This window comes from Cynoglossus semilaevis, chromosome 5, assembly GCF_000523025.1.
Source record: "Cynoglossus semilaevis isolate Cse_v1.0 chromosome 5, Cse_v1.0, whole genome shotgun sequence".
NCBI lineage: Eukaryota > Metazoa > Chordata > Actinopteri > Pleuronectiformes > Cynoglossidae > Cynoglossus > Cynoglossus semilaevis.
In genome coordinates this window covers 15,116,389-15,134,777 of record NC_024311.1, presented here as the reverse complement: position 1 = coordinate 15,134,777, position 18,389 = coordinate 15,116,389, and the positions used below count along the sequence as shown (strand labels likewise).

General features: G+C 41.2%; 1 protein-coding gene and 1 long non-coding RNA gene across 2 annotated transcripts in view; one reads left to right on the top strand and one right to left on the bottom strand.

Moving 5' to 3' along the window:
• slc7a10a (solute carrier family 7 member 10a) overlaps window positions 1-13,405 on the bottom strand; it is a 16,627-nt gene extending 3,222 nt beyond the window's left edge. The window contains exons 1-5 of the mRNA XM_008310719.3: window positions 12,919-13,405; window positions 7,121-7,325; window positions 6,386-6,537; window positions 968-1,093; window positions 715-868 (exon numbers count right to left, since the gene is read on the bottom strand). Coding sequence (XP_008308941.1) covers window positions 715-868; window positions 968-1,093; window positions 6,386-6,537; window positions 7,121-7,325; window positions 12,919-13,024 — 743 coding nt within the window. The 5' untranslated portion in view covers window positions 13,025-13,405. The remainder of the gene's footprint in view (window positions 1-714; window positions 869-967; window positions 1,094-6,385; window positions 6,538-7,120; window positions 7,326-12,918) is intronic.
• On the top strand, window positions 13,187-16,738 carry LOC107988568 (uncharacterized). The gene is made up of 2 exons (XR_001760048.1): window positions 13,187-13,235; window positions 14,850-16,738. It is a non-coding gene; the product is annotated as an uncharacterized LOC107988568 (long non-coding RNA).
• The last annotated feature ends 1,651 nt before the right edge of the window (window positions 16,739-18,389 follow it).

The window sequence follows — 18,389 nt, the reverse complement described above, 5'->3', positions numbered from 1 at the left end:
TATATATGTATATATGTATATATATATATATATATAGTACATGAACAGATGTCTTTTGTTTGTGCCTCTCCTTGGCTTTTCCAAGGGCCATACAATGTGGTTTTTAGTTTCCTCTTGTTTCGTTGGTAATCACTAACTGCTCAGGTCACCTGAGCTGAGAACCTGCTGCTCAGACTGTGTACGAGCTACACCTGTGTTTGGTTACATGCATGGAGGTTATATAAGCAGGTAAACCTAGAACCAGCCCAGTTGGGTTTTCTGATGCCATAGAGAGAGAACACACTGTCAGTGCGTCACTTTATCGTTTAACAGTTGGTTATGAAGTAAGAGTAAAACTTGTAATGCACTTGTTTAACCTCAAGCACCTTGACCGGCCTCACCGAGCGCAGGGGCAGTTAGTAAGTCTAAGGCTGACGAGCCCATTGAGGTTACGTGGCTTAAGCTTTCAAAAAACTCAAGTTGCAAAGAGGCAAGTTTACCACTCATTTACATTGGCTTTAAAAATAAAAAATACAATTATTTTTAATTGTCATTTAACTTAAAGTACTGCATGTTGCAGGTGTGTACGTGGAATTGAGGCCCACGCGTCCAAAGGTCCAAATAAGGTAGGACGCTCCTGTAGTACGGTCACCTCATCATCAATGTGTTTACATGTAAAATATCAGAGTTATGAAACACCGTCCGTCCGTGTGTGTGTGTGTGTGTGTGACGTACTTCCGCGGCTCCACCACCTCCTCTGTGACGTAGTTGAGGAAGTTCCAGCCACTGTAGGCGAAGGAGGCCTGGAGGAAGGCCAGAGCGATCTGTCCCACTGAGGGATCCTGACGGAACTCAAAGGCAGCGCTGGGTTCCAGGGCGTCGTAATAACCTGGAGCCCGGGAGGAGAGAGAGAGGGAGAGAGAGAGAGAGTTATTTTGGGATAAACGGCGTTGTTGAGCATGTAGCACCGAGCTGTAGGTGTGTTTACCTCTACATATCTGGACCAGGCCGACGACTATGATGAGTCCCAGAGCCAGGAGTTTCCCAACAGTGAAAACATCTTGGATTCTTGTTGCCCAGCGCACGCTGTGGCAGTTCACCCACGTCAGGAATACTGCACACACGGAAGTACAGGGTCAAGCAGGGGTCGCCGACCTTTAGTAATTAATTTAGTAATACAAAGAGCTACCTCTTTGATACAGACCTCCCAACAATGTGATAAGAATTAGTTCTGGTACAGACTGCACCGTAGCAGACGCTCTTGTTACCATCGTCATTTCATCCAACTGAATATCATTGCAAAAAGAACAGAGACTGGGGATCCGTTTTATTTTTAGAACATACCCCGCAGACACCTTAGGTCATTGTTTCCCAAAGACTGGGTTGCAACCCTCAGGAAGGTCGATTTTTTTTTTTTTTTATTGGGTCATGTCGCATCACGTTTGGGTCGTGAAGGTTTGTGACTTTTAAAATATGGGTTTGGGTCACGTTGGTGACCCCTGGTGTAAAGAATAATAATAAACTCACTACTCTCCACTCACCATTGCATTACTCTACTCTACGGTATTCTAGTCCAGGCATGGTCAACCTGTGGCTCGGGGGCCACACGCGGCTCTTGCGTTCATGTCAAATATTATGTTTGTGTTATGTTTTGTTACGCTCATGGCGCTGCCGCAAATTACTTTGGGAAAACCCAATTCGCACTGATGAAAAGATGTAAACAGGAAGTTTTAAACTTGAGTGGGAGAGTTTTTTTTTTTTTAAGAGATCATGTGATTCTTTGCAGTAAAACTGTGGCTCCTAGCCTTCTGACTGGTTGGCCACCCCTGCTCTAGTCATAAATGATTTGCCTGAGCTTCTTTACCATCACATGTTAAATTAGCTAACATGCTCCAAGTCAAATACTAATTATGTCTTGTCGTCACAATGACATTTTTCTGCTGCATTCAGTCTGACTGCAGGATCATCTGCCTGTCATCTGTGTTTTAAAGCGCTATTATTCAAGCGCTCTTTCTCTCCTGTCAGCACGAGGGAAGACGACATCATTCCTGAACAGATAATATTCTGCCCTCTGTTTCCTCTGTGTTTCCCTCTTCGTCTGTGTCTGTTACAGAAGCAGCGATGTTGTTGGGACATTTTATGGGCAAATCTTGTTGCCGGGGGACGTTGTCAGTCAAGTAACGCATTTGAAAGTGCAAATAAGAAATCTTAAATGCAAGGCAGAGTGGTTTCATTTGACGGATGTTAAACAGGGCTGAACGTGTGTTAAGGCGAAGGTGGAGTATGTCAGGAATGAAGGGCCTCATACAGCCTAATTAGATGTCAAGTCGGCCGAACCAGCAAAATCGTCACATAATTACCTATAAATAATAATAATAAGCTCGTGTTTTACCCTTATTTTTAACATGCAAAGAAGCGTTTGTGCTTTCAAAATGTGTCATGCGGGCCAGAATGAACCCCCTGGGCGGGCCGGTTTTGGTCCGCGGGTCGTATGTTTAACACTCATGGAGTACATATAGGTTGATAGAGGATAATCTGGCCGTCCGTTGTGTTTCATATGCATAAAAATATGTCGTAATAACATTTTTGTCTTCCGTCTCTCTCTCCTCTCTCTCCCCTCTCTTTACCTCATTTAACCTCTGCTAATTCTAATATGCTAAAAGCCGTCTGTTGCTCAAGTGGCTGTGTGTGTGTATGTGTGTGTGTGTGTGTGTGTTTGGGGGGGGCATACATGGGCACTAAAGTTATCATCCATTTCATCCATCACTGGGGCAGGGGTCCACCCCCACCACAGAGAACTGGACAAACTGTTTCCGCTGGCACGGAAATTCACACACACACACACACACACACGCACACGCGCACGTGTGTGTGTGAATTTTTGGCAGGAGGATTTTGTGGCACCGGGCAGAGCTTTCTCTCCATCTACAACGCTGCGGTGTTTTATAGTCAATTACTCTGAGGGTGTTATACGCGTTTCCGTTTCTGTGTTGTTTGTGAAACACCCTTCACCTCCCACCGCGTCCCTCCGTGCTGACCCTGACAGGGAGGAGGTGCCAGCAGCCTTTCACAGTGACAGCGCAGGTAAATCTGTGTCCCGCCGTCACAAACTTCCATTGAAGGCTGCCTTCAGCACTAGAATACTAAACTAATTACTGCTTTTACTTTCAAAGGAAACTGACCCCAACTCGGGGCAGATTTATCGGGGCGCTTTAACGTCAGCGACGCCTCCTTTTGGTCCAGGCTCTGGTCAGTGGAGTCAGTGAACTGGCAATAACCTCTCGGTTCTGTCAGTGGACCTCAAGGCTGCTGACAGCAGAAGCACTTCAGAAATACAGTCAATCTACAGGAGTGCATAAAATACAGGACCATGAAAACAACAGTCGGCAACAGTCGACAACAGTCGGAGCAGAAGGAAAGGAGCCGCTAGCTGTTCAGTTCTGTTTAACTTCTAATAATATAAGATTAACTTATATTTGAGTTTGACAAATATTTTATCCATTATGTCAGGTAATAACAGGCTCATGTAACAAAAATAAATGACTGCATGTAGAGACATTTAGCTACAAATGCTAGGGGACAAATGTAGAAGTGCGCCCGTAAGGAACATGCCGTTAAATGGAAAAATGAATATTTTGTTTAAGCTAAAGTCTGTTCACATTTGTGCTGTTTCGTGTTTGTTGAACAGTTTTGCTTCAGGCCGTGGCCTCGACCTGCCCCGGCTCGCTGTTGTCAAAGGAAAATATCAAGAATATCTCATTGACAGGAGTTTCACAGTTTCACAGGAATGTGTGGTTCAAACACAAACGTTTAGGCACTTTAGATTAGATTAAACTTTTCTGATCCCACTTTTGGGCCATTTTCTCCATTTTGCAGCCTGTGTCTGTCGGGTCGGATCATTTGTAGACAGGATCAAAATAAAAAATAAAAAAAATCTTTATCTGCTCTCAGAGATTCCATTCACATGAATTAATGTATGGATGTTATGCAGAGCTCATTAACTTTGATCAGTGGTTCTCAAACACTGAGTTTATGCAAGCCTTTGATCAGTGGTTCTCAAACACTGAGCTTACTGAAAATGTAAATGTGAATTGCGCTCGCGTACCACGTACCACAGTTTGAGAACCACTGACTTAGGAGGTGTGTGTGTGTGAACGTATTAATGACTTGTCTCTCAGTCAGACAGTCATAAAAACTGTTTGTATTTAAACCCGGACACTGACTCTGGGGATGTGTGTACGATTGTGAGTCACCGTAAGCACCGAGCAAAGAGCTGAAGGTTTTACAAAAGTCCGCTTGTAAACACATCAGACAAACAAAGCAGCTGTTTGAGCAGGACCTGTTGGAGACCAGTCCTTCAGCGTAGGCTGCCACAGTGAATACATCCATTTCTGATACGGTAAACACAGAGTAGTCCTGATGTCACAGAATGAGCCCTTAGAAACTCAGGACTTCACAAAAGGTACGACGCAGGACTGATATGATGGGGGTAGAAAAATGTTCATAAAAGCCAAAAGGACGGGAAGTCAGTACCCGTGACACTGAAGGTGAGAAATTGTGATGCATGTAACTGGGGATGTGACAATTAAGAAAAAGAAAATATTATAAAACATAAATAAAACATATTTTCCACTCAGGTTTCAATGACTTGGAAAAGTAAACACAGACAGAGGGCGGTGTCACGGCCTAATACGTGTATGATATTCCATTTAATTGTAAAATTGTTGAATTTGTACATCCCTGATTACAGACCACTAATGTGACTGTTACCATGTCACCACAGGTACTGCAGTACAGTGGAAGGATGGGACTGGAACCGAGTCGTCGACTGGGACATCTACCTGTCCAACCAGTAAGTCGTCAATATCTGATGTGTAAGGTGTCCCGGTCATTTCCTGTTTTCGTGGTGCCCACCGACAGCAGTGTGACGCTAAGCACTTTAAAACAATGCACAATGGCGGAGACACGTCCTCCCATTAGCAGCGTCAACAAAGACTGGCACCATTATGTATTCTGACTCCGTGACACCAACACAGGCAGCAGTAGTGACACCCTGTCTCCAAAAATAGAGGAGTTCTGTGCTTCGCCCTCGCTCGACAGACACGCGCACAGACAGACAGCCAGCCTTTCCTGTCCGTACCTCCATTTCTCTTTCAACCAGTTCAGACGAGTCCAAACTGGTTTCCCAGTGTCCTATATACATCACTTCAAACACTCACAACTCTGTCTTTTTTTTCCTGTTTTCAAAGGAAAATGAACCATTATTAAAAACTGAATCTCAAACTTCAGTAAGAATTAACAACAATGTCTGTTAGCATCCTGCAGACTATAACTTTGTACCATTTAGCAACAGTTAGCGGCGGCTGACAGATTGAATACTCTGGCTGGGGTTTTCATGGTTTATGTCGAACAAAGACAGACAGGAAACAGATGGGCCGACCTCGACCTGTCGATCCACTGCTCCAGTATCTCCCTCTGATCTCAGTATCTCACTTTAAGTTTAACATGCCATTCCAACAAAGCACCTGAATTCAATTTTCTTTTTTTTTACTGCATTGAAAGGGATGCACAGATTTTTGTGTTACGCTAGAGCGAGATTTTAATATCCCAGGGAGCCGTGGCTCACAGCTATCCTCGACTACAGGGGAAAATCGTAACCATATTCTATGGATTTGTTATGTTCCACTGATGTGAACTGGTGAGAGTTTATACATTCGCACAACCGGTGCACAACAAAGTACAACCTGAGGAGTTCCATTGGGAAAAAAATAATTGAGAACGACTAAAAGAACAGAGTTAATCCTTCCTGTAAGTCACTTTGGGTGAGAGCTGCGTCACTGTCACTGTTTATCAAAGTAAAACTGATATCAAAGTAAAAGCTTTGAACTGAAACACACACACACAGACACACACACACGGACACACACACACATATGAATCATCGGGTTTTACGGCATTTTGAAAACAAACCTTATTATGTTATTTGCTCAGTGTTTGAGCCTCAGTATTGACTGAAGAGCTCGCCGTGATCTTTGTCATCGTTTGAACTTAGGCTTGAAACAAGTTCTTACTGCATTAAGGTACTTATAGGTTTAGTACTGTTTTTTTTTTTTATTTTCTTTTTACTCGTTTTCTGGAATTATACTTTTTTCTTTTATATCTCTGTTTAATCATTTACTTTACTCACATTTGCTCACTGCTGTGTTTTTAAATAGTCCTTTTTTTTTTCAATAATTTGTATCTACAATTCTGTGTTTATATCCAAAAATACTAATTATATTGTATTGTATGTATCAGTACATTTTTTTTAACATGAATCATTTCTTATTTACATAACTCTAGAGAGAAGAACTGTTTGAAGATAAAGACCAAAATAACAACATGGTTCTCGCCTGCGATGACTCACAGATACAGATGGCGGCGAGGAGTTTGACGGCAATGTACGGAGGCAGGCAGTTCTGGAAGGCTGGCTGTAAGACGTAGTTGGCGAAGGTGAGTGCGATGACAGCCAGTGTGGTGGGATACATGATGAGGACGGCACTCCATAACAACAGGAAGCTGTAGGAGAGAGGAGACACGGAGGAGGAGGAGCTGCTGGGGTTTTCACACAACAACATTTTACAGTTGAACAAATATTAAATCAGCTAAAAAAAAATTGACAGAATCATTAAATGGTAAAGAGCCATGTTGCATGGAAACACAGTTAAAGTCAGGTATTATAACAGACAATAAATTCACTTCATACCATTGAATAGAACAGAATGACTTTTCTACTTAACAGCCCAAGGGTGAAGGTTTTTTCTACGGATATAACTAATATTTTTTTCTCAGAATTCTGCCTTAAAAGTTGTAATTATGTGATTTAGAAGAGTGTGACCTTAGCAGGCTTACAATAACACACACATACAGTATGATCAGATGACGAGTCACATGATCTCAAAGAGTCATAAGACTCCGAGAGGTGATTGGTTTCAGACCCCGGTCCGAGGGAAAACAAACGCTGGGCTGAGGGTAATCCCTGAATCCCTAGTTATTATTATTTGATTATTTGATTATTTGATTATATGACATTTTTTTATTTCTCTTTTTTTTTATTGTTGTTTTGTTTTTTTCCAAATAGACAGAATCAAAGAGTCCTTACCCTACTAAACCTCCAAAGATTTCTGTCACATATGAATAGTCTCCTCCTGACTTGGGGATGGTGACGCCCAGTTCTGCATAACACATAGAGCCAAGGGCACATATGCCTCCTCCACAGACCCAGACGATGAGTGACAGCCCCACGGAGCCTGCATGCTCCAACACTCCTTTGGGAGAAATGAAAATCCCAGAGCCGATGATGTTCCCTGGAGGGAAGAGCAAAGATAAATGTCAACTTACAGTATATGTCACAGGGATCCTTTCAAAATAAAACCACAGCAAACAAAACTTTATTTATATAAAATAATCTTCTTGTTGTTGTGGGTTCGAGTCCACCAGCTGCCAGGTTGCTCGGGGGTAAGGCACCGTCCCCACACACAGCCCCCTCTTCACTTTGGTGATGGGTAAAAAGCCATAGTCATAATGACAAATAATAATTCACTCACATTTTTTTAACCATCTAACATTTGTTTTTTGTTTAAAGATTCCATTGGGACTATTTAAGATTTTTTTTTTTTACTTTTTTAAAGAAAAGAAAAATGACCACCAAATCCCTGGGGACAGAGTAAAAACATCTCTGCTGCTTTAATTAATCCTCTGGAGGTTTGTCTCAGGAAAATGTTGAATTCAAGAAATCTCACTCATTTTACACAAACAAAAACAAAAAAATTATATGTTGTATATGAATACAACAGTCAACACAATTGTTTCAACAGAACAAATCCACTCAAATCCTCAGCATCAACGTCCCTCTCACACCAACCTTCATCAGGAGATTTATCAACTACTGAAACAGGAAGTTGCTGACGACAGCAGTGGTTCCCACCTGGTCCCAGGTGATTCCAGCCGCTGTCACAGCAACAACCAATACTGTTGCGTCATTCGTTTCCTTGTCTCTTTGTTCCTGCATATGTTATAAGTGTATAATATACTACAAACTTTTGATACTTTTTATACTTATGTTGCATTAATTGTACATGGTAATGTTTCAGATTTATTCAACTGAAAATGTAAATGTTGAAAATGTGAATTTTTTTCCCACGTACCACAGTTTGAGAACCACTGTATTTGACCAGTTTTAAACCATCATAATTACTACTTCACTCCCCATTCACTATCTTTCCCGTTTATTAATGCCACAACCTCGTTAGCAGACGCCCGTCAGGTGGTTCACATGTCAGTGTTTGAAGGTTTGTACGCTCAGAGTTGGTGCATTATTGAACAGTACTGGTTTGGACAGCTGGTGTCAGTGACAGGTATAACCAGCTTAGTTGATGACATAGTTGTCTGTTTTTACTAATTCCTCACCATGTCACATATTTCCTGGTCTTTTTCATTCACCCCCCCACACCCCGTCTCACCCCCCACTCATGAGGAAACCAAAACTAACAAGGCAAAGTAACCAAACAGCAGCTGTTTAAACGCCACATGTTTTTCACTCCTCCGCCTGTTTTTCACCATCCAGCAGAATTTGGGACAAAAAGTTTAAAAAAAAACATGAAAACAAATCCAGCCAGTCTTCTTATACTGTCGGGTTGTTTTTAAGCTCCACAGCTCGAGTGCAGTTTCTCTGGTCTGCAGCTCTGAATGCTCACTAACGATGCAGAGCATAGAAAAAAAAAGAGAAGGTCTGACCGCTGCATCCATCAGTGTCAGATTTGATTGTGGAGGCAGCAGTGAGATGCTGAGTGCTTATATAATCTCTGTGATGGCCTTGTTATATCATTAGCTTTCAATATCAGAGTTGAACTTACCCTCTCAGCCCCCTGAGCACGGGCAGACTGCGCTTTAAAGAGAAGGTGAAAAAAAAAAAAAGATTTCACCCTGCTTTGTTAAAAGATAATAAAACCCATTTGCTGACTTGAAGTTTTATTATATTTGCAGTTTAGTGAAATCGGGTTTAACCTCATTTAAATCAACATTTAAGTTGAAATTTAACCTGAGAGGAAATCTGTTGCTGGTGACAGGTGGAGAAAGGTGTGGCTGTTGAACCAGATGGATAACTGCTCTGTTCCCTGAGGCCATCTTGAGAAAACCACAACCCTCCCATATGTCTTGGTGCGTGGTTTTTACCCCGACCCACTTCCCAACTGACCCCACAGAGTACAGAGGTCATTATTTCCCTCCTTTCACCAAAACATCAGGTTTACATTTTTGGCGTCACTTCAGCATGTTTGCATTAACATTGGATTAAACAGACACAGAGTCCACACAGCATGGTGCCAACTCATTTGACATAATCAGGTACAAATATTTCATGATCAGACGTGCAGCATTCCCTTGTGACATTCACGTTTCGGCCATGAATTATGCCTTTTTTCTTTTCTTTTTTTTTAACAATTCAAGCGCTGTCGAGGTTAAACTGCCATAAAAGCGGTGGTAGTAGTACTGCAGTAGTAGTACTGTAGCAGTAGTACTGTAGCAGTAGTACACGCAGTGGTAGTAGTACTGCAGTAGTACTGTAGCAGTAGTACACGCACAGCTGCAACACCAGTCGTATTTTAAGGCTTTGAATAAGACTTTTATGACTAACTCATCAGTTAAGCAAAGGTTTTAATTAGTTTTTTTTTTTACCAATTTTCCAAAAAAAAAACATTTAATTACAGTAAATGTAAAAATAAAAAAGCACTGCAGCACTACTTGATGTTTTTACAGGGGCCATTCATACTACTGTAAAGACTAAGGAAACTCCAGTCTATAATCAGTTCAATGTAGCTGCACATTCAAGTCTTTAAGGTCTGTTGCACCCTTGAATCTTAGAAGCACAGAACTGTGTATGTTTGGTCGGCCAGTCGACAGGGATCCCGACTGTAGAGACGTAAGGAGAAGTTTTTGTAATTCAGCAGCATTTCTGGTTCAAATCTCTGCTGTTTTTGTTCTGTGACGACTGGGTCTTTCAGCCATATCTACAGTACATATGTGACATCAGAGTTCAATTATTGAGGAATGCCCGCTCAGACAGACATCTCATTCATGTTGGCCTACACTGTTTGGTCTTGTGAGATGAAACTAAGACTGAAAGACGCTCAGCCTGGTGTCCCAGTACAGGACAAAAGACCTGTGAAACCCTAACCTGCTGCTGCCTTTCCTACAGACCCACCCTAAAAAACAACCCAATCACCGGCTCACAGTATGTGACGCGACGTATGTTTTGCAGAACAACTTTGTGAGCTCTCAGTTCTTTACCAAAACAATGTTTACATGTTAGCAAACAAGTGTAGTAGTTCGTCAGTTGCTCATTTACTGATGGTGCCGTTGACTGAAATGACGAGCGAAAATACATTTGGCAGCATTTTCAGGTCACAGGTGTGGTCAAATATAGGCAGGCGGGTAACGAACGGTAAAGAAGGAAGTCACTTTTCAGGATGTATCGGGTTACTGTTGATTAAGAAGGAAGTCACTTTTCAGGATGTATGACGATAGGGTGGCAGTAAAATAAATTTTTTATTCTATTTGAAAATAGTAACAACATCTGTTATATGATAAATTACCTTAAAACTGGATCTTAAAAAAAATGTTGACAAAGAGTAATACTGAGAGGCAACAGACAAATGACAGACACCTGACTCTATTATCTCAGCCAGTGTTTTTGCAGTGTCTGCAGAAACTAACTTCATAATATGTTAGCTTCAGTCCTGAAGTGTGGCCTACATATGTACGATTATTTTTTTATTTTTTTATTTAGTGGGTGCAGCTTATATTCAGGTGCACTCAATAGTCCAGAAATTACGGTAGATATTTTTTACTGTTGTGCCAAAAAACTTCTGTTGCCAGATAATATTGATCCTGAAAACAATTCTATTTTTGTTTCTTTTATCCAATAACTGATGCAGACTTGGCCCAGTGAGCAGTGAACAAAGGGTCAAAGTTACACAGTTAGGAGTTTAACTTTTATCTGATGTAAAAGAAGTGTACAGAAAGACGTAAAAAAAACAACAACAAAACAAGTTGTTTTTTTTAAAACTGTAGGTGATAAAATATCGTAGAAAACAACTTTATCCAGACTAATTATGTATCCAGGCCAAAGCTGCTAACACAGGTGTTAGCAGCTTTAGTTAAAACCATAGTTAAAGGTAGGATTAGTAGGATTTAAATTTTAATCTTTCTAAGTAAGTATGTGTCATCAGGTAAGCTTTAAAGGAATAGAGATGAGGGCAGAAAACCAAAAACACCTGAAGGGAAAGATGCTGCAGCACCGAGAAGTTGAGTATAAGTAAACTGCACAGCGATCAGGTTCAGTGAGGAATTAGAAATTAATCTGCAAAATTCCTCAGGCAGGAAAGAAAGATCAACAAAGTGAGAGAGAGACTGAAACGTACCGAGAACTTGGAAACTAACAACCAAATTTAAGACAACGTAGATCCCCAAAACTGAACAACAGAGCTTGCCTGGCAAAAATAAATTGCTGACTTCATGACAGCATTCGTGTCATTTCATTTTTGTCTGTGTTGTTTCCACAAATAGAGCCCGGAGTGTGATCGTCCTACTTATCCGCAGGCAGCTGCCACCTACATGTGAGTGAACATTCTGTATTTTGTCACTGACTAATAATGGCCTCTCTGAACGATACATCATGTTGAGCTAACACAGTGGTTCTCAAAGTAAGGTGCACAGACACGGCAATGACAAGGGTTGAAACTAGGTGAAGTTCATTCTTGATTTTACAAATGTGTTTACAAATTATCTTTACAAGTGTGAAAGTCTGCCCAGGGCCTCACTACTACACAACACGCTAAGAATTATGGGAATTTAACAGAAATGAAGACACAGCGGTAGCACAGTACGATGTCAGTTGTCTGAGTTTATTGACTGGAAATGTGGTCATTTTTCCCTTTCTGCATGAACCTCGTCCATTTTTAACTTCTGACCAATCACAGAAGAGCACAAACTCCCAACGCTATGAGAAAAAGTTGCTTTTCTTTCTTTTTTTTTTCTTGCAGCTCCACATAAGAGAACATTTTTATGCTGTTTTTCATTTAAAAAAATACTTTATTTCTTATTTATTTGTCCATCGTTGGGAAACACCACACTGATTTGTACTGATTTATTCTTTCTAAATAAATAATAGTAGTTAGGGTGGTGATTACGGTGCTAAAAATAAAGCTGGGGGGTCAAGGGGAGGTCGTGAATAACTGTTAGTGATCCACTTGCCTATAATTGTTCTCTGTCTGTGTTACGGCAGAACCAAACACGTTACACTGTAGACTCGACACTGTTTGACTGACGTGTCTGTTCTAAAAGGGCGTCATTTAAACAGACAAAAGAAAAATATTCACGCCGTTTAGAACAATGTAAGAACCCGAACCTCCACCTCCTGAATGTGAGTTTACTCCACTGAACCACATGGAGGCTGAGCTTTGTGGGTTTGGACCTAAAAGGACTCAGCCACGTAGGCATGTCCATATTCGGATCATCTGCGACTGATGCAACACTTTTCACATATGTCTATGTTATAAAAAAAATTAAAAAAACAGAAGGGAATCACAGACACCGGAGGTGGAGCATCCGCGCGGTAAAACCCGTTATAGGTGCGCACTTCTGCCCAGTTTAATGACCCGACCGCTGTAGAGTAGTCACTGTAACAGAACTTTTAAGTATTTCCAGCTGTGCTTGACTCTACGTAAAAACCTCAGCACATCCTCCAACGGTGCAATAGTTTTTTGTTTTGTTTTGTTTTTTTGTTTTTCAACTACAAACGCGCGTCTCCGAGTCAATCCCCCACCACCACAGCTGGACTCGGCTCGGCGAATCTTTCTGAGCTGACTTCGTTATTCCAAACAAAAGCTGTCAAACACTCACCGATGATGATAGCGCAGGCGCTCAGCAGCCCGATCTCCTTCTTCAGGGTGACTCTGTCGCTCTTGGACGAGTCCTGCTCCTTCTTCTTTCTCCTTTTGTCCCCCATCTCCTCCGCCTCGCTTGTGTGCAGTCTGCCCGCTTCGGTCCGGTCCAGATACTGTACACTGACTGAACCACGCTCCACACCTCCCTTTCTGCCTCCCTGCGCTTAACTTTGAAGAATATGCTACTAGGATAGAGAGGGTCGTGCGCATGCGCAGCAGCCACTCCGAAGCTCCTACCTTGTCTGAGGTAACAGAGGGTGTGACGCCCGAAAGGTATGGTCGGTAAACAAACAGCCGTCGGTTGTAAGCGGTGTCACTCAGGAAACTTTACTACTGCATTGACGACCACAAACTGGTACTGTCGATTTCATTTTTAACTTTAATATTCGATAATTACAGCCGTTATCTGGCGCTACGTCCCCAGGAGCAGAAATGAACGAACAGTTAACAGTTAGTACAACGTACAAACTGACAGAAAAGCTATTTCTTTGCCTTGTCTACGGTCTGAAATAAAGTTTCTTTTGAATTTTTTTTTCCAGTTATGGGAATAATGATATTATTTAAAAGTACAGAGTTTTTAAATGTTACTATTTTGTCAGTTGGGTTATATTTTAATGTTTTTTTGGGGTTGAAATAAATAAAACAGAACACAGCACAACACAGTTGACAAACACACATATATATGTTGTTTTTTTAAGGTCAGATCTGTAAAGATGCATCTGAACACGTTTTCTGTACTAAACTCTCGCTCTTTTTGATATATATAACATTAGTCTTAGAACTTTTTGACTCGGCATTTGCCCCCTCCTTCCCCCCGTCAAAATCTCCTGCAACACTAAATATCTCCACATGTCGACTGCAGTAGTTGGTAGGTGAGTTCCTCTGCAGTGCTGGGGCGTGGACTGGATTCCTTTTCATCTCCATTTCCAGCTTCATTTTGTAATCAAGGAAAGTGTGAAGCTGTCATGTCATGCCGGTTGTTGGCAACACGTCAATCAAATCAAATGTAGTCACACAGGATATCCGTGCAGTCATGTGCTGTGGTAATTTGATTTCTCTTAAATATCCCACATAAGTGTGTTTTTGGTGGACCAAAAAGCAGTCCTTTTGTCCTGCAGAGTCTTGTTGCTAAAATTAGTTTATACTGGATGTATAATCACTTTTTTTTATATTTTGCACACAGAATCTTCTTCATGCAAAAAAAAGCCCGACTCTGCTTTGAGCTAAATATGTCAGCATGCAAATGTATAGAATTTTAATAAGGGTCGTTAGGCCGAAACCTAAAGCCGTACACGCACCACGAGTTGCACACCTATAAAACCTAATTTACCTTTTGCTCTTTTCATAGTTGGTCGTCTCACCGTTCTTATTTGTATTAAATCTTTAGCTTTGTTTCAGTAGAAAAAGTGTAAAATCTAACTGGACAATTGAGGCGGTCAATTATGATCGACCTTTCTTAGCTAAAACAAGATGTGCAGTTTTACTCTTGTTAAAAACTAGTAAAGATTATTATTATGGATCCAGGAGGAGAAATTCTTAAATAATATCTCCATGTGGTGAACTTCACCAAAAATATTTCGGTGACTCATTCTCCAATGACGTTGAGCCAAAATCTATTCGTTCTATCTGTATCTGCTTCAGTACCTGTGTTGGACTCATCCAAAAATCACATTTCCATTTTCAGTCTTATTATGTTTCTGTGATTGTTTTTCTGTGTCTCACAGGCTTCTACTCAACGACAGTAATTATTTTATGTAAAAGAAATGAAATACAGAAAGCATTTGAGGTGTAATGTCAGCTGCGTTGATGCTGTCTTCTCTCAATCTGTTTAGTTTTTCCCAATACGACGTACTGTCACGCTGATATGCCTTCATTAATTTTTTGCAGGTACTGTCAAACGTCAGTCGGATTTTATTTTCCACAATATTCAGTAATGAGCTGATTTAGCAGCTGCTCCTAGTCGGAAAAACAGCTCGAAAAACCTGCCAGAAAACTCAGACATCATGTTTAATAAGGTGCTTTTTTTAAGGGACTTGTCAGATGATAGTAAACTGCTGCACTTCAACAGAAAGATGTGGACTGTGAACGTGACTCACAGAAGATCGGCCGAGATTAGTTGGTGAGGAGGAGGTTTTAATATCATACCCTGGTGCCAAGAAACAACACACAAGGAAGGAAGGAAGGAAGGAACTTTATTGTCCTATCACCAGAGGTGATACGAAATTAGTTTGTACAACCCGTTCCAAGAATACATGAATAGACAATAAAACAATACAAATAAATTGACAAGGGGAGTCAATCTCATACCAATCCAAACATCAGGCACGAGTCGCCTTCAGCAGGTGCTTTACCGTAGCAATATCAGGTGTTTTCATAGTCATGGCTGGGTGCAACTGCACTTAAACCTGTGAACTCACAGTTTAACCAAATCTCTGCACCAACCAATGAGGGGGGAAAAAAGGATTATCACCAGCAGCAGGTTGGTGTTGTAGACCTAAAACAGGTAGAACTTGTATGGTTGCCAGTGTTGAAAGACAAGAATCTTTATGTTTGTCCTGTACTAGCAATCTACAGCTTAAAGAGTTAAGGTGTTAGGTTGCGACAGGAGAGCGCTGATGAATGCACAATTAACTTGGAGGCTGGCCTCCTTGTTTAAATGGAGGCCCCAACAAAGAGAGGAGTTGCTTTGTTGGCGACAGGAAGGCAAGCTGAAACACTGGCCTCAGTGTAATGGCAGAAGGGTGCGAGGACGCGGAGGAGATGGAGGGAGGCACAGCCAAAATACTGTGGTGGCATAAGGGGAGGAGTAGTGCTATAAACAAATACATCACAGCATTTTAGAAGAGTAGCAGCGGGAGGAAGAGGAGAAGACAAGGAGGATGGAGAGGACTTCAGGCCAGAAGTTGACGAGGAAGACCGGCAGCAAGGGAAGTTCAAATGTAGAAATACTGTGGACTGTGGCGGATGAAATGCAGCATCTTCTGACTTCAAAAAAAAGAAAAAAAAAGAAGTTGGCCTTGGGGATGAGGTGATTGTTACAGCACAGTTAATGTTGTCTCAGAAGAAGATCGTGGCCCTGATGAGACACACATGGACAGACGCGGAGGAAACCAAATTAAAGACTCTCGGGGACATAAACGCCCCCGCTGCCAGGGTGATGAGAGAACACGAGGAGAAAAATGGAAAACAAAATAAATAAAAAAGACAAAAAGCAATTTGAGGACATCTGGTGGACAAATAGTGAATGACAGACGACTGAGAAGAACCCGGGTGTAAATTCAAGTGCACCTAGGATTTATAATCTAATATATTATTCGTTAGATAAAATCCCAAGAAACGTTTAGCCACATAAATAAAAGACCCACCAGCTCAGGTCTTCAGTGTCACACTGTTCGTTTAGTCCTGTGTTTTTATTCCATCCAACTTGAAACCTTAGGTGTCATAGCTTCAAATCTGTGTTCAAACATAGGGACGTTGAAGTTCCCCAGCAAAACAATAGATTTTATAGTTGGGGCATTTTTTCGACAGAGGCCTTCTTAGAGAATCCAGAAAAAGCCAGTTCTGACCATGCTGATTGGACGATACCACTTGGTTTTATAAGAGTCTGTAGGCTGGAAGTTAAGGAGAGTTTGTCCAGTGAGAGAAGTTAGCGAGAGCGGGAGGTTATATGAGGTGAGAGTCCCTGAAGACTGAAAGGTGTAAGAAAAGAAAAACAGTGACAGAATGTTGAGAAAATCCCGAGGAACTTAAACGCAGACCCAGAGGAAGTGGAGGGAGAAGAAGCCACGAACCCGACACCTTTATGCATCCAAGGACAGGCTCTCACTGCCTCTCATTCACTCATTCATACCGGCCTTGATCTATTCTTACTGTAGAGCTTCTGGAGTGCCTGCTCAAATGGTTTGCCATACTGCCCTCAGTACACATCGTTTGTTAACAGGGAACCCAGAGTTCTTGCGGTCAGGGAAAAGAGCTGCATAGCAACCCTGCACAGCACTTCCTGTTAGGCCTGTGTGGGGGGGTCGGGGGTGGCAGGGGGTTGTAGGCCGGGGCCTGTTGTTCGCCGCTGTGCCCTCTCTGCCTTCAGAAAAGCAGCTGGGAAACAGTTCACTTACCAACGGCTTTGTGCTTCATTGTGTGGAGAAGAGAAATGAGCGGAAAAGCAAAAACAGCCCAAGTTCAGTCCACTCCATATCCATATGTGGCATCGACAGGAGTTCGTTTTTGTCAAAACATATTTCATTTTAACATGGATCGGTAAAAGACTACAACGCTCCTTCACAGAGAGGTATCTAATTGGAAGATTTTCAGTATAACTTGAGTTTAGGAGCTCGCGAACAGCATAAAATACTGCAAACCTCTATTGAATGTGAACGGAAAATGTAGCTCACTTTTTTTTCACCACACTCAGGGTTCTGAGGTTATTGGAAACATCATTTAAGGGGATTTGGGGGCCAGACTTACCCACAAAGATAAATCAAATCACCAGTTTATTCCTTTTTTTCTTATAACTTATTTTCTTAGTATTACATCATTCTACATGATTTGGCCTAAAAGAGCGTGTGGTACATCCTTAGGCTGAGGCCAAAAGTGTGTGAATCCCAGCCAATATCTGAAAGACCTAAAGAGAGCAGTGGGTGGGTTAGGGTGAGAATCAAATGGGGGTTTTTTTTTGTTTTGTTTTTTAGCCATGGTGCTGCTGAGAGCGCCCACTGTCTGTATATACAATCAGCAATAAAACAGATGCTTCTTAGTTTGTCCTGTGCAGCACAGCAAAACAGCTGTTCTGTTCTGTGTCGTGCAGGGTGATCAAACATTTTTTCAACTCTGTTTACAATTGTGTGTGTGTTTGGTGACAGTGCTTGGACAAACATTTTGTATTTTTGAGGGCTTCATGAAAAACTAATTGAATAAAACAAGTAAAATAAACCCACATCGTTTACCTTTTTAACTCTTCTGACATTAACGATCATAATCTGCCTTTTAAAAATGTTTTAATTTACATAAAAAGAAATATATAAAATAAATAATTATATTTGATCTTAACTCCAATTATTTCTGTTATTTTTAAATAACGATAACGTTTACAAAAAGAATAACAAAAAATAAGAAATATTACTTTTTTAGTTGCACCAAACTAAGGTATGATATTAACGTAAACAGATCACCATATGCAGACAGAAATCGCGTTTTCAATCGTAAAGGGTCTTTTACGTGTATACGCTTCCCTGTTGTTGTTTCTTATATGTTAACTTCTACCGCCATCAAGTGGTTAGTAATCTTATTACATTCCATATTCGTTGACACTGAACATTGCAGGAAAATGTGTTTGTTTTTAAAACATACAATACGGACAATACAAATGTTTTTTTAAATAAATACAAGAACATTTTTTATCGTTTCTCCAAAGATTTGACACTGCACGTC